A 16,481-nucleotide genomic window follows, 5' to 3' on the forward strand; every position below is an offset into this window, starting at 1 on the left:
TTAATAACTCATTCTTGAATTGCCCTCCTGTGGGGCATATGCCCCACATTGGGAACTACAGGTTTAGAAGATCTTTATCCCACATTTTGATCAAGGCTGCTCAGAACAGATGCTAATAATATGCGCACAAACCTGCACATGCCTTAGCCCACTGAACCTCCGCAGACCCTAAGTTTAAACAAGCCCTGGGAAGTACAGGAACTATTAGGAGTGACAGTAAGTTACAGTATGGTGCTGCTTTTTGCATGGCAGGTCTGCTCCTTTCCCTCTGTGTAGACAGGGCGTCCTGAGCCCAGTGCAAGTTTTTGCATCTCAGCCATGAAAAGGACCACAAAAGATCTGTGCAGGGTTATGTATAAGTGCACAATCTTTGTATGAACATACCTGAAATCCACATACACAAGTAAATGGAGCACCCAGAATGGATGTACCCTAACGAAAAAGGAATGTGGAACCTGTGGTCCTCCAAAGGTTGTTGGAGTTCTAAATCCCATCAACCCCAGCCAGCATGGCCAGTGGTCAGGCATAATGGGATTTGTAGTCTAACAACATCTGGAGGTTTTTCCCCTGTCAAAATGGATGGGACAGAGAACATATTTGCATAAGCCTTTGTGTAACTTGCCTTTTTCCCTGTGTGAAGAACCAGCTCATATGTATATAGTGTAAGACTTCTTTCTCTCCATAAATTTACTATTTACTATTCCAACATTCTATTCCAACATTCTGTTTCCAGCACAGTTGCCAGTCAAATGTTTGTGGAATCTTAAAAGTAGAGTATGCCCCTTTCCAGCACATAATATTTGCAAGTTTGCCTTGCCTTGTTTAATGGGAGGTTCTGTTTAGATATCATAGTGAAGGCTGCAGTCCTAACCGTGTTAACACGGGAGTAAGTCCCATTGGACACAGTTGGATTTACTCTCAAGTAAACATGTATAGAATTGTGCTGTTGTACTAGTGTACATGCGGGAGGCAGTGGAGGACAGGAGTGCCGGGTGTGCTCTGGTCCATGGGGTCACGAAGAGTCGGACACGACTAAACAACAACAAAACAACAACTAGTGTACAGTTCTAACAACATCTACTCAGAAGTAAGTCCTGTTGAATTCCACTTAGTCTTTCAGCAAAGGGAAAACACAATGGAAGTTCTGCGGCCACCGCTGATAAGAATTGAAGGACGTGTTTACAGGAAAAAACATATTCGAGAACAGCCCCACCAGCATGAAGAGGAAGAGGATTTCTATGCAGGTATGATAAGAATCCACAGAGTTCCATTTCATGAGACTATGATATGAAACTGATCTTGGCATTAGGACTTGGACAGAAGTACTGAATATGGACCATGATTCTCAAGAAAATGCCAACACCCATGCTGTCTGTATGGACTCAGTATAATAAAGAAACAGACACTCAATATGATAGAGAGTGGGTCTCAAAATTCTTAACCTGTTTGTTTAATACCGGTGAGAGAATGTGTGAAATATATGGATTAGAGGACAATATTATACTTAGAGTAATGTAGAGATGTGAGGGTAAGCATCAGGGATACAATTATATGGGGGCTGTAGCTCAGGAATAATATATGGGCTTTTCATTTTTTTGGTTATATTTTCAGATCATGGTCTCTCCAGTTAACAGAGCTGGATAGCAGGGCTGCCCGTGACTTGCTGCACAAGTCAATGCAGACTAGGCATGGGGAATCTATGGGGCTCCAGATGTTGTTGGACTCCCATCAGCTCCAGCCACCGTGGAATGATTGGAGTTGTAATCCAACAGTTTTGAGGGCCACAGATTCCCCATTTGTGGAGCTGGCCATACTAGGCCTGGGGGACTATTGATATGTCTTGTTTTATGGTTATTGTTGCTTTTTTTTGTTCCCTTTGTGAATGATGCCATGGCCTTTGGCTAGTGCAACAAAGTTTATGGTGATGATATGTCTTCATACAAGGGGACTTCATCTCTTGCTACTCTGGTTTATTCATAGGAAACACAGAGCTCTCTATGCCTGTGATTATTTGTTCCTTTAACTTTGAAAGCAAGAGCTTGCCTCTGCTTTTCTGGAAGTGTATGCAATTAGTCAGACTTTTACCAAAAGGCAATTGTCACCATTGATATCACAGTCTTAACTCACAGTTTGGAGTGGAATTCAGCACACTGCTGAAAAATGCCAACATTAGTAAGTTGTGTTGAATTGCTAAATGTTTCACATTCTGTTATGGAGTGGGAGTTAAAGCTCTATTGTCAAGAGGCAACACTTGTTTTTGTGCCGAAGTTTGCTTGCATTCGAAACTACTGTTGTAGTCACTTTAAGGGAAGCACCAGATGGGCTTCTGAGGAGCCATCCTGCCCTGAAGGGTGGGTGGGCAGAATAAAAAGCTTAGGCATGAATTCATGAGCAGAAAGCACAAGGAGAAGAGAAACAGCAGAAAAGGAAAAAGAAAAGGGGAACAGGGTGGTAAATATCATGCCAGGTCAGAAGAATTGATGCAGTGCACACCTGATCTTTATAATGTGTACACTTGGATCCAGAATGGATATATTCCCATGCACCTAGGCAACTGAACTAGCTGCTATCATACTTTTTGCATCTTGCTTCCCAATCCCTTTTCCTTGTGTTTCATGTTGTGTTCTTTAGAGGATAACCCTTAGGACAAGGAGTGTCTGAGGCAGGTAGTGGTAACGAGATTAAATTCCAGACCTAATAGAAAAAATAAAAAGTGACAAATTGCTGGGTCTGGATGGCATTCACCTGAGAGTTCTCAAGGAACTCAAATGTGAAGTTGTAGATCTTCTAACACTGTGAAGCATAGATGTCAACTTTTCCCCTTTTTTAAGGGAAATTCCGAATAGGATTCCTCGCAAGAAAAGGGAAAAGTTGACAGCTATGCTGTGAAGTTGTAGATCTTCTATCCCTTAGACCAGAGTTCCTCAAACTTGGGTCTCCAGCTGATTTTGGACTACAATTCCCATCATCCCTGATTGCCAGTTCTGCAAGCTAGGGATGATGGGAGTTGTAGTCCAAAAACAGCTGGAGACCCAAGTTTGGGGAACACTGCCTTAGACCAGCCTCCACATCTGGAAAGCTGCCAATGTAACAACATTTTTTTAAAGGAATCTGGTGGGGGAGAGGGATTCTAAAAATTACAAGCCACTGGTGGCAAGTATTGTCAAAGAAAAAATAACTTGGCATATAGAATAACAAGCCTTGCTGAACAGAGACAGAAATCTCACCTTTTAGAGTTCTTTGAGAGTGTCAACAAGCATATAGATTGGTGTGATCCATTTGACATAGTGTCGTTGGGCTTTCAAAAAGCTTCCAACAAGGTACTTCACAGAAGATTCCTGACTAAGTTTATCAGTTATGGAGTAAGAGGAAAGGTCCTCTTATAGACAAGGAATTGGATAAGCAGCAGGAAGCAGAGTGCACATGTGCAGGCACAACTCTCTGAAATGTCTATATGTGTATATTGCACTATGAGTATGCAAATGTCACTGTGCAACACTGCACATGTACAGACACACATTTCAGGCTGTATATTTTGGTTTGCTATAAACAATCAGTTTATAATATATTTGCCTCATTTTTTCTAGTGGCCTGCATCTTGAACACCCTTTCAGCAGATTACTCGGAGTTAGTAGCCTTAGCTGTAGTTCTTTCTTTGACAAACCACAGAGTTTATCAAATCAGTGACATACTGTAAATTAAATTTAAGGCGCTTTAAAAAGCTGCTTCATACAATGAAATTTTATTCCACCTTAACAAATCCGATGATGGTGAGAGTGGGATAACACAGAGGTTTATGACATCTTTTGAAATTATATTTCTGGTTAGCTGAAAAATAGTTGCAGTGTTTTCTTACTGAGCTAAAAATATCCCATTTTTCAACATATTACAGTCACCGCTGTTGAGACTAGAAGTCAATATCACTTTGCCTCAATTTTCAGCTTTTGGGTCCTGCATCTGTATCCACTGCTGTTCAGTGTTTTCTTAAATAAGCATTTGTATGAGGCCAAAAATTCAACATCTAGGAGAAAATTTTCTCCTGCATCTCGGAGAAAAATAGATTTCCACAGGGCTATTCTGTAAATTATTTTCAATGAGAATATAAAAGAAGAAAGGAAGAAAGCCCTCCAGTTGACAGCAACAGCTGCTTCCTGACGATGTCAGGAAGACTTAAAAGTTAACATAATGGGTGGAAGCCATTGTAGTGTGAGTGGACTTCTGCTTGTGCAATTGGATTTAACTTCCTTTCCTCCTCCTGCCAGCCCCCCCCCCCATAGGCCTCCAGATCTAGAGGATCCCAAAACCTTAGGTTTGTGAGGCGCTACAGGGTGGTGGTCAAGTCACATTTTGCAAAGTCTGTTTGTTATTTACCCTTTAGATCAGGCACCCCCAAACTCGGCCCTCCATATGTTTTTTTGGGACTACAACTCCCACCATCCCTAGCTAACATGATCAGTGGTCAGGGATGATGGGTATTGTAGTCCCAAAACATCTGGAGGGCCAAGTTTGGGGATGCCTGCTTTAGATGAATAGTTTCTAATCACTCCATACCTTGCAGGTCCTGAGGATTGTGCAGATGAACCCTGTGATGCCTTTGTGGTGGAAGAGACAGAGAGAGGCTACCAATGTGCCGTGGACGTTCCCAGCCCACTATATAAGTAAGTCTCTGTGTGCATATTCAGAATTGCTAATCATGCAGGTAGAACAACAGAGGGGCAAGTCAGGTGTTCTCAGTCTTTATTATTGATTTTACAATTAGCTTTTGACAACTACTAATGGGAAATTTGGGATAAATTAGTTGCCATAGCCTCACATTGTGGGGACTGTCCTATGCCTCGATCACCAGGAAACTGGTGCTTGTATTAGCATTTAGGATTCCAAAATGGGTAGGATGTTTAAGCTGTTAAAGTTTGGAACTACTTAATCATTTCTTTTTTAAAAAATTATCGCTGATTCTCTTTTCTGTTTTCCCACTGTATGCTTATATAGATATATAATAGGCAAAAAAGGAGAAACAAAGAAGAAAATAGAAACAGAAACCCGAACCTCTATCATTATTCCTAAGCCTGGAGTTGAAGGAGAAATTGGTGAGCTCTGGGTTTTGTAAAAATTTAAAGGCCTTTAATTTTTATGCACAGGTCTGACATGGTATGAAACTTAGAGATGATAAAGGCATCCTGGTACTATTTGGAAAATAAATGTAAAAACTGTAATTAAGAATGAAATTAGCTGCCTCTATAATACTGAATTCAGTATAGGAAAGGTAATATGATGTCTTCAGTGCAGAATGTCAAAGTAATTTGTCTGACTATGACTGAAGGGTGGCAATTATTACAATCCCGAGATGCCCATGGGATCTTGGCTTGGATCCCGAGATCCCATGGGCAGCTCCATGCTCAGTGGATTCTGTCCTGATGGAAGAGGAATGGAGGCGATTTTGGCTGATTCTACCTGCAACCCTTGAAAATCTGTTCTGTGGTGTTGACAAATCCACTAGAAGAGTGTAGGAAGTAGCATGGGAGTTGAAGTGGATATAGACAAAAATTGCCTCCCTCTCTTCTGCTGTCAGAAACCCCTGCCTAATTAAAGACCCTCCTGCACATAGGAAAGGCTAGATCCAAGCCACTGAAAGTATCTAGTAGTGAGCATGTCCTTCCATGCTGTGAAATTCCCTAATAAATGCCTACTGTATTACACCAATTATTGCTTATCGGAGCTCATTTTTGCTCTCCCCCAGCTGCTTTTGTCCATTTAAGTCTTGGCTGAGGCCGCTCATGTATTCTTTTTTGTGTCCAAATAGCTGCTTGTCCCCTCTCTATCTCCTACACCTTTTCTGGGTATAGGAAAATGTAAGCCACCTTTTAGAACTATGGGCTCTTTTTACTCTTTTATTCTAGTCCTTGTTTCACTTACTGCCTTCCTGGCATTTGCTGCCTCCTCTGTTTATCTGCCTCCTGAGGCTTCTGGGAATAGTCTTTCTGTACTTGCCTTCTCCTTTGCTACACCTCCAGACAATTGCTTTCTTTCCGCATTCCAAGCTCTTTCATGCACTTCCCCGGAACAGGATGCACAAAAACGGGTTTTGAGCATGTTTGTATTAGGTTTGTTTGTATTACTGTTTTGGTGTTGATTTGAAGACTTTCAGTAACTGAATCTTCACTGCAGTTGGCCCACCTACTGTCATTTTGGCTGAAAATAAGGAATGTAGAAGCACAGTGTGAACACATTTTAAACAGACTGAAGAGGGTCAAATTCTCTAATTCCACTTATGGTATTGCCAAAAAGTAATCTTGTGGATCTAATGTTAAGGCTATCATTGTTGGTTGCATCCTGTTATTCAAAAAGAGGGAACTACATTTTTCTCTTCATATTTATGCTTTGCATAATTGTGCAGAGTCAGGTACCATGGTTAGCATGACTTTTTTTTTTTAAGAACCAGACATGATTGAATGCTTGCTATCCATTTATTTATTTCCCTCCCCTTAATTACCGGTATACTTTCTGCATGTAACATTAGATATTTCTTTTCCACACAATACACTTTATTCATAAAGTGTATGGACTGCTTTTACACAAATCATTGCACAGTAATAACAGTAACACACACGAAAATCTCTTTGGCTAAAACGAGTGACAAAACTCTGCAGTGCACCCATAATGTGAACTGAAAACCTCAAATGTTTCCAGAGGAAGTAGAATCAGTTATTATAACAAAGAGACTCAAAAATAGTCTACTTTGATAAGAGAGAAAGTCCTGGCAATATCAATAGGTATACATAAATAAATACAAACCTGTATCCGGAGAAATAAAAATTGTATGAACTAAAGGACAGAAACATTTTAATGGTTAGATTCTAGTAATACATAAATATTAATATATTAAAACCAGGGAGCTTCATCTCACACTTTAAAAACACTAGTTTGATAGTAACACTGACCTGTGTATTCATCTGAGATAGCTCTCACCTTGTTAGGAAGTGGCTTTCTGGTACAGTGGAAAATCTTGTTATTAATTCTAAACTTTTGTGAGCACATCTAGCAAGCTGTCATAAATCCTGTCTTCTGTTTTGCTTGTTTCCAGTGATCACAGGACAACACCGGAATGGTATTATTTCAGCTCGAACGCGAATTGATGTTCTTGTGGAGAGCTTCCGCAAGAAGCAACCCTTCACACACTTTCTGTCATTTGCACTCAACCAACTTGCAATCCAGGAAAAGTTTCTGCAGTTCAAAGAGGAGGTGTTGGAGAAGTGCTCAAACGTAAGTTGCCATGATAATACTCATAAATAATCTGAGTTTAAAAAATAAGTAGAGAATGTTGCAAAATGCTACATGAGCTTGTCTAGATTGGGAGACCCATTAAAAATATGTAACAACATTATTACCTGAGATGATATACTCAACGTTAGCAATATGGTGGGATAATAAGTATGATGAGAAGCCATGAGAGATCATAGAAATACAATTTGTATTTTGTCCCTGGAATTCACACATTAAAAAGATAAAATCCAGGATTTCCCCATTGAAGCTGCCCACATCCTTTAGTGATGAAGAAGTGAAAGATGTTTCCCTTACTAAAGCAAGGATTTCCCCAGCACTGGCACCTTGCTACTTCCAGGACCTCTAAGCTAAGTTCTGTGGCCTGTCTGTGCAGAAGGGGTCAGAAGTGCGTCCAGTTTACACGGAGTCACTTTCAGAAACTGTGTAGTGTTCCTCAAATGTTGGTATTCCTGGAAAAACAGACTTATACTCTATATATAACTAAATTTTAAGAAAATCCCTAAAAGTTACAGACAAACCAGTCCTTTTATTATCTATTATTTATCTATATATCTGGAGATCAGTAAGTCTCACAATATATTTATGGCACACTATTTTCATTTCATGTTGAATAGTATTGGCACCTTTCTGGTGAAATTCTTTGTGCAGCCAGATAAAAAACAACTTCAAACTACTGATACTCTATTCTGAGAAAATAATTTGATAGTGCATCAGAATGTGTGACTCCAGTATTTTATGAGGGTTTAATTGGATTCCTTGAAATCTGACGACATAATCCCCTTTGTCAAAATTCATAGTCTTCACATTTTTAAAACCTAGAATAAAGTCACTGCAAGAGAGACTGGAGTCTGTGAGGTACATTATTTTTTCCACTTTTCTTTAAACTCTGTTGTATAAAATACACAGCTGCTAGTTAGTAGGAAAAAAACATACTGCTTTCGCATATGTCTCTCATTCATTTCATGGTCAGTTATCCCACCCTTATGTCACTTTATCTCACAGTGGGATGTGCCAGAAAGCAATATTTGCAAACCTATGCTTTGTAGCACGATATGAAAGTATATACAGCTGTGCAAAGCAGCGGGTGAGCTTTTAGGATGCTTAGAACCTGAATATGGTGCTAGTTATGGAAGCTGTATGTGTTTGTTCTTGCTGCTTTTTTCAGCTTCAAAATAGAGCAGTCAGTTAATGATGTCTCTATTCAAATGAGGCTGATTAACAGCCATGTTATTTAAAAAATGGAATAATATCAGGTGTTGAGATTAACATTTCTGCTGGTTGTTGAGCAATGGTACGGAATCTTTCCCTCTCACGATAATAGTTACCATGGCAACCGAACATCCATCATTTATATTGCTGTAGTCTCATGCGTCTGTATATGCTGCAGATAACTCTTCCTCTTTTTTGCTTCATTAGAAAATCAAGGGTGTATTAAAATGTGAAAATTAATAAGCATTGTCCATCTAAGTTTTTACACTGAGCAGACAACTTGTACTGAGGGTCAAGGAACATTTATATTTATTATAAGTTATTTTTATACAAACCACAGATTTCTTTCTCAGAGGAAAGCTATGGTTGCCTTAACAACATCAGAATAACAGCAATTATAATCAAAATTCATAAAAATATCATGCCAGATAACATGGAAAATAAATCTAACACAAATAAGTTGAATTCAAGATGCCTGCTTGAACAGAAAATATATAGCTTGCCTTTTGAAAGAATAAAAGTTTGAATACAAGTGTACAAGTTTAATTTGCCCTGGCAGATGTCTCAGGGGACTAAGTTTTCTCATCAAAGCATCACAGTAAAAAAGGGACCCTGCCCTTACTGATTTTACTTCTCAGGTAGCTTCTGCTACTTGCAGCTTGTGGGTTTGTCCCTTTGTTAGTGTCAGTATTTTTATATAGCACAATCAGAGTGCCTAACACTTTACAGAACAGATGAGGCAGGTTCCTTCTCTGATGAGCTTACAATATAAAGTTCAGTGGAAGACAGGGCTGGAGAAATAGGGGTGAGCATGGAGGCAATGTGCGATTGTGTTGGTTTCACTTATTTAGGTTAAGTTGCAGGCGGATTTCCATTAGGGTCCTCAAACTGTTAAAGCAGGAAGGACGAAGCATGTTTAAGACAACTAAAAGCTAACGGAAGTTGCTGTGAACAAAGGAGCATATAATTCTAGTACCATATAAATCAAAAGCAGTGAATGTAATGATATATGCCGAAATAAAGTCAGAAAGATGGAAAGCACAATTTGATCAAGGCTTTAATTATTGAATAAATCAAGTACAGTACAGTGGTACCTCAGGTTACAGACGCTTCAGGTTACAGACTCTGCTAACACAGAAATAGTACCTTGGGTTAAGAACTTTGCTTCAGGATGAGAACAGAAATCGCACGACGGTGGCAGCAGGGGGCCCCATTAGCTAAACTGTTATCTCAAGTTAAGAACAGTTTCAGGTTAAGAATGGACCTGCAGAACAAATTAAGTTCTTAACCTGAGGTACCACTGTACTTGTATTATATCCTCAAATTAAATTTCCAAATTAGAACAAACAAAGCCATGACCAGCTTTAGTCCCTTGAAAAAGACTATTCCATTGATTGTATTGCAACAAATGATTATTGCCTTCTGAAATGTTTCTGAATAATGACCACCAGGTGGACATACCATAACAAATTGTCATATGTAAACTTCTATGAAAAGACTGCTTAATGGTTGGGGAATGAATATTGAAGTTCTTGTGCTCAAAGAAGGCAATAAATCTGATTAGAACAATTGCTGTCCAATTAGCCTGTTAGACAGACAACAGCTCAAGACTCCATCAGTTTCTTTACCAGTAAGTTGCAAGATTGGGCCAATTTAAACAACATAAGTAATTTCAAAAGAGCTGGTGGTGTTCAGGAAAGAGAATGATCAGTGTTTTGTACTAAATCACCCAATTAGCAGATATACTAAATATACAAAAAACCACAATCATTTGTAGCTTTTCATGATGTGCCTCCGCCGCTTGTCAGGATCAACTGAAATAAACTGTTGTTGAAATTATGGAGCAGAAACACAGAGGTTGTTGTTGGCCTTCATTACAAAAATCATACAGATACTGCAAATGCTATATAATCAGATTTGGGGATGCATATCACAAATGGTTATTTGATGGGTGTCATCAAATTAGGTCACAGTTTTAATTATTTGGAGGTTGAATTTTCAGAAAGAGGCACCTACAATTAAGTATGGGGTGGGTATTCAGTAGGGAGTGCCTTCTAAATAAGGCACTCTCAGTTCCTCAGTGAAATCTCCCTCGTCTCATATTAGAACTCACATTCTGCCTCCGTTATTTGCAGCCAAGATCTCCATCCTCCCCTTTCTGCTTTTAGGCAAGGGTAACAGGTAAAGAGGAGCAGACCTATGTAGTTGCACTGGGAACCACAATGCAAGGAGCTCCAAAACAATGCTGTAGAAGCCAGAGGCAGGGGGCACCAAATTTTAGTGTCACACAGGGCACTGCTGAAATCTGAGAACCCAAAGTCTGCTACTGAAGGGGAGTGGTGGAATTGCTTGCCTGTTTAAGTCTTCTATCAAGTACTCACCTTTAAGAGTGTTAAAAATGCCTTGATATCTTCACACGTTATCCTTTCTTTTGTTAAAAGTAAAAGAAAATCTCATCTGTTGAAGTATATATGAGGAAGCGAAGATCTGGGGTTTGATGGTGATAGAAGAACTGGAAATGATCTTGGCCACAATTTTCAAAAGTTCTGTACTTAGTAGTCTCCTGATACATTGACAGTATGCATTGGATAGAGACAGGATTTATGCCTGAAGTTTTTGTAATGCCATTTTTTTATGTATTGCCGTAAATTTCGAAATGGATAAAAACACATTACCAAGAAAATATTTCCTGGGGGGAAGAGAATAAATCTGGAAATAGCTGTAGATCCAAGTACAAACCTTAAAATGCAGATAATTTAATATTGGTTCCCAGAATCTAAGCAAATGGAGCCCAGACCAGGGCAAATAAAATAAAAAAATTAAATAGGCAGAAGGCTCATTTATCTAATCAAGCCATAGATTCTATGTAACACTGCCCCATGGTTTATTTAGCATTATGTGAATGGTCAGAAGTGAGTGTTGGGCTTGTGATCTACTCAACCCCTCTTTTGTTGGTGCAGTTGTGAGGAAGAGCTTAGTGGTATCCACTTACTGGTTTAAACTAATAAGAGTCTTTCATTTTATCTGAAATGGGAACTCTAGTTAGTTTAAACTGTGGTTCGATGAAATGAGACATCATCACAAACTGGTTTGAAAGTTTCTTGCTGCAATTAATAAACCATAGTTTAAACTCACAGCAGTTAGTAATTTGGGGCCATAACAACAAACTGTAGTTACTTTAAATTAGGAATCAGATGTTTCCAATCTTCTTGCTGCCTTTGGAGAAATCACCTTTAAAATGAGTTTACCGAGACAGGGTTTCCTTTATATACAATAGATGAGCTTACTGTGCGCATGGGGCTAGGTTTGAAATACAGTGGTACCTCTGGTTAAGAACTTAATTTGTTCTGGAGGTCCGTTCTTAACCTGAAACTGTTCTTAACCTGAGGTACCACTTTAGCTAATGGGGCCTCCCGCTGCCGCTGCACAATTTCTGTTCTCATCCTGAGGTAAAGTTCTTAACCCGAGGTACTACTTCCGGGTTAGCGGAGTCTGTAACCTGAAGCGTTTGTAACCCGAGGTACCACTGTACTAAGTACAGTTTCTGGTAGATGGCATCTGACAGTTACTAAATCGCATGAGACTGCCATAAGTGAAAGTAGGCCCTGTTATAGATTGTTAACAGATTGTAAAAATGGCACTTCCAACTGGCTGGCTGGGTGGAAGTTCTTGGTCGCTTGTTGGATGGAAAAGGTGGTCTTCCTGGCATCTCTCCCTAAACCTCTTTCAAGGGCTTATGGGCCTTGTTCAGTGGAGGAGGATGTGGAATGGAGGGCTGAGAGTGGAAGGGGGAATCCCAAAATCAGCAGAGGTACCTTCCGTGCCATAGATTATATAAGCTACTATGATGATAAAGTTACTATGGTCTCCCGAGTTCTTTTAAATCATGAGTGAGGAATTGATGGTTCTCCAGATTTGGTTGGACTACAACTATCACCATATCTGACCATGAGCTATTTTGGCTGTTTTAAATGTAACTTCCATGTTGAAATAAGAATGTTCATGAAACTATCATTTTTATTTGTAGTTATTTTTTTCCTGTAATGTAAGTATGAAGAAAACATTGTCAGGGAAAGCCTCAGCAGCCTTATTCTCAATTTTCTCTTTCCTTCAAATTTTAATTTCCTTCATCTGTTTCTAAGCCTTCAACCTTTAGTATTTCCCACTATATGGAACAATTATGGTTATTTATAGGGTTATAAAGGCTTGCCATTACTTTGTGTCCAGCAGAGGGCAGTGCTAGGAAGGCAGCAGTAGTGGATATTTGAAACTCAGTATTTTAAGAGTCTGATGCGCGACTCCTAAACATGAATGTGAAACAAATGATACTGGTTTAAATGGAATGTGCTTCCATTAAAAAAAAAAAAAAAAGGTTCTTAGATGTTGGATAGTATATTCAGTTTTGAATATACTGCCCTTACCGGCCTATCCAGGGAGTTCCTCAACAGCTTTGGGGAGGGAAAATGTGAAACCTAAGTGGCTCAACAAGAATTGGCTACCCAGACTTGCATGAGCAAAAATGCTTTCTGCCATTGTTGGATGCAACCCATCAGCACACGCTGTCTCTTCTCAGTGCATTTACTTAGCTCCATAGTTCTGATGAACTTTTAGGCTGACTTTGATTCTGGGACATTTCTCATGCTTCTGGGCAAATTATTCCTTGGCAAACATGAGTAGTTATCCCACATCAAAAATAAATAATTGAACTTAAAATTGAATTGGAAATGGCTTGTGGGCGGGAAGGAAATAAACAACTACAGTCATATCTTGGGATAAATACGCTTCAGGTTGAGCGCTTTCGGGTTGTGCTCCACGGCGACCCGGAAGTAACAGCGCGTTACTTCCGGGTTTCTCCGCTCGCATATGCACAGATGGTCAAAATGACATCACGCATGCGCGGAAGCGGCGAAATGTGACACACAGATGTGCTGTCGCGTCTTACGCTCTGTTCACATCCCGAGGTACCACTGTATCTGACTTTAAGAAGACATCTGAAGGCAGCCCTGTTAGGGAAGTTTTTAATGTTTGCTGTTTTATCACTTTATTATTATCAATAATATTCTGTTGGGAGCTGCCCAGAGTGGCTGGAGAAACCCAGCCAGATGAGCAGGGTATAAATATATTATTATTATTATTATTATTATTATTGATTGATTGATTGATTGTTAAGAGGTTTCTTTTTCAGAGGAGGCAAGTATCTAAGCCGAATTATAAGGGCTGTAAAAGCTAGAGCATCTTTTTAGCTTCTAGTGGAGTTCTAAATTCAATTTAGCATTTTAAGAGTGAGCCCCAGAGTACAACTCATCCTACAACAATATAAAAACTGTGACCCTAAGTACACACATTGAGAAGAGGCAGAATGCACTGGACTACTGGTTACTTCATACTTTAGTAATTTGATTGTACTTATGGATACATTGTGTTCTGTTCCTACCATATGTGCAGACCTATTACAGACAATTGCTTTTTAAATGAAATCTAACCACTATTTGCATAGATAATAATATCTAATTACATTGTCCTTCTGTTACATGAAGCAAGCTGAGTTTGCACCAATGTGTCCAGCTGAATTGAATGTTCGTCTTCTCTGAGGCATTAATAATAACAGTGATCGTATGGTACCAACATTATACATTGCATTTTATGGAATACAAGAGGACTGCTTTAACTGTTTGGTGGCCATCAAAGATTTCATTGGGTTTATGCACACACAAGGCACAATCCCATAGATAGTAATAGAAAGTCATTGTACACATGTGGCTCTGAACCATTCCAATCACTTTATATCCCTTTGTTGCTTTATCACAATATGATGCATTTACTGCTAGAAACTTACATCTAAGAAAGCTTAGAAAAAAATTGTGACAAGTATCTGAGAAGTAATCTAGTGTTAATGGTAGCTTTCCATTATTCTAATGTGGAGGCTCCAAATTAGTTTGTGTCAAGTTAAATGGTGAAAGAAAATAAGAATTTAGATACAGTGGTACCTCGGGTTACATACGCTTCAGGTTACATATGCTTCAGGTTACACACTCCGCTAACCCAGAAATAGTGCTTCAGGTTAAGAACTTTGCTTCAGGATATGAACAGAAATCGGGCTCCGGCAGCACGGTGGCAGCGGGAGGCCCCATTAGCTAAAGTGGTGCTTCAGGTTAAGAACAGTTTCAGGTTAAGAACGGACCTCCGGAACAAATTAAGTACTTAACCCGAGGTACCACTGTATACAGCTTGTAAGTCTGGTTTAGTCCAGATTTTTGTGAGCGAACTTTCTTCTCTAACTTTGCTTTACTTAAGAGTTGTTCTAGATATGCTTCTGACTTGCTTTTTTTATTATTATTGTTGTTTCTGCTGCTGTTAGGATGCTCACATACAACAGGGGTTGTTTGAAGATATTCCTGGGTGCAGATGTAAAGGAAAAATCAATGCAATTCAATGGCACTGCATTGATTACTAAATAGAAAATTATGAACTGGGAGTTTGAACAAGTAATTTAAAGGCTCTTTGTCTTAAAGCAGGCAAGCATCTAAGCAAAACAGCAAGGGCTCAGCAAGCTAGAGCAGCCTGTTGCAACTTTGCTGCAGGCTTTTCTTGGGAAAAGTCCACTCAGAAGCGTCATGGGGTTAAATTGTTAAGATTAAAACACATTTGCAGAACAATCCTAACCCCCAACCTCCACTGCTGGGATGCATTTAGGGTATGGGGAGGATTTCCCTTCTGTTTGTCTCTGACCATCAACAATGTGAGTTGTTGACATGCTATGGCTAGTGGTGTTCCCGTTGGTAATAGTCACTTTAAGGGCTCAATATGGGGTGGAATGGCAGTGGAGAGAAGTTGGACCAGCCATGAATTTGCTGGACCCTGAACTGGTCCTGCAGCTAGGGAGGGACTTGATCCAGGTCTCTCTGCTGTTGTCACATGAAGCTGGCACAGCATAAATTAGGTGAAATACTCCTTCCCTTTCCTCTATGGCCAGTGTGAGCAGCAGAGCTTCAGATGTGGTGGCAGCTCTCCTTCTCTGTTCAGCCTGCTGTTCCCTTGCCAGGAATTAAGATTGCGCCTTCAGGTAAGGAGTAAGATCCATTGAGCTCAGTAGGTCTTACTTCTGGGTAAACCTACTTAGGATTGTTCTGTTTAGACCAGGCATCCCCAAACTCGGCCCTCTAGATGTTTTGGGACTACAACTCCCATCATCCCTAGCTAACAGGACCAGTGGTCAGGGATGATGGGAGTTGTAGTCCTAAAACATCTGGAGGGCCGAGTTTGCCTATGCCCGATTTAGACCACAATCACTAGAGCTCTGAAAATGTAGTAAAAGATGAGAAGCAGTTGGTTTGATATTTGCAGATAATTTATAGGAAGGAGTTATGGATCTTCTCTGCTATTAATGGGCTTCCTCCTGCGAAGCTAGTTCAGGTGTTTCCTAGTGATGTGCAGCATCAGAATAGGAAGCTGTCAGAGCATGTAAGATACCACTGGTTCCTGGAAAGCTGTAGAGAAGAAATTCAGCTGATTAGGTTGCTGGTAATTATAACATGAAATCTCCTTTCCCCTCCCCCATGGGATTAGATTGAATATGCCTCTTTTCCTAAAAGCTGCTTATTTATTGTGTTAATATATTTTGTGTGCATCATATCTGTGAGCATTACAGAAATTAAAATGAACTGCTGTCAACAGTTGGAACATAACAAACCTGCCCCCTGCTGCCTCCCCAGCTTCTGAGGCTCCCTGTGTTCATTATGGACTAAATGGCTTCTGGGGCTTGTCCCATATTTGAAGAGAAAGCTCATAAGTACAACCACTTTGTCTTTGCAGTATATCCTAAATAAGCTTTCATGCAGAAGAGAATGAGGACCTTTTTCAGCTTTGTTTTTGTACCAGTTGGCAGAAAGGAAAGAATGGGGGAGAGAGAGCTTTTGTTCTCAGCTGCTTTGAGCATTCCCGTTGAAAGGTGGAATTGACATTAACTGAATTGAATTGAATATTATCAATTT

At 39.8% G+C, this 16,481-nt stretch overlaps 1 protein-coding gene across 5 annotated transcripts in view; it reads left to right on the forward strand.

Annotated features, from left to right (window-relative positions):
• The window catches only part of ASCC1 (activating signal cointegrator 1 complex subunit 1), a 49,328-nt gene that overhangs the window by 1,243 nt on the left and 31,604 nt on the right, over positions 1–16,481 (forward strand). For 3 of the 5 annotated variants that reach the window (XM_083441434.1, XM_083441433.1, XM_083441435.1), the window contains exons 2-5: positions 1,113–1,244; positions 4,559–4,658; positions 4,990–5,087; positions 7,082–7,260. In XM_083441434.1, the coding sequence (XP_083297560.1) occupies positions 1,136–1,244; positions 4,559–4,658; positions 4,990–5,087; positions 7,082–7,260 (486 nt within the window). In that variant the 5' untranslated portion in view covers positions 1,113–1,135. Of the gene's footprint in view, positions 1–1,112; positions 1,245–4,558; positions 4,671–4,989; positions 5,088–7,081; positions 7,261–16,481 lie in introns of all 5 variants that reach the window. The other 2 variants (XM_083441436.1, XM_083441437.1) reach the window with 1 other exon arrangement.

Source organism: Podarcis tiliguerta (genome assembly GCF_965153285.1).
Source record: "Podarcis tiliguerta genome assembly, chromosome: 5".
NCBI classification, from domain to species: domain Eukaryota; kingdom Metazoa; phylum Chordata; class Lepidosauria; order Squamata; family Lacertidae; genus Podarcis; species Podarcis tiliguerta.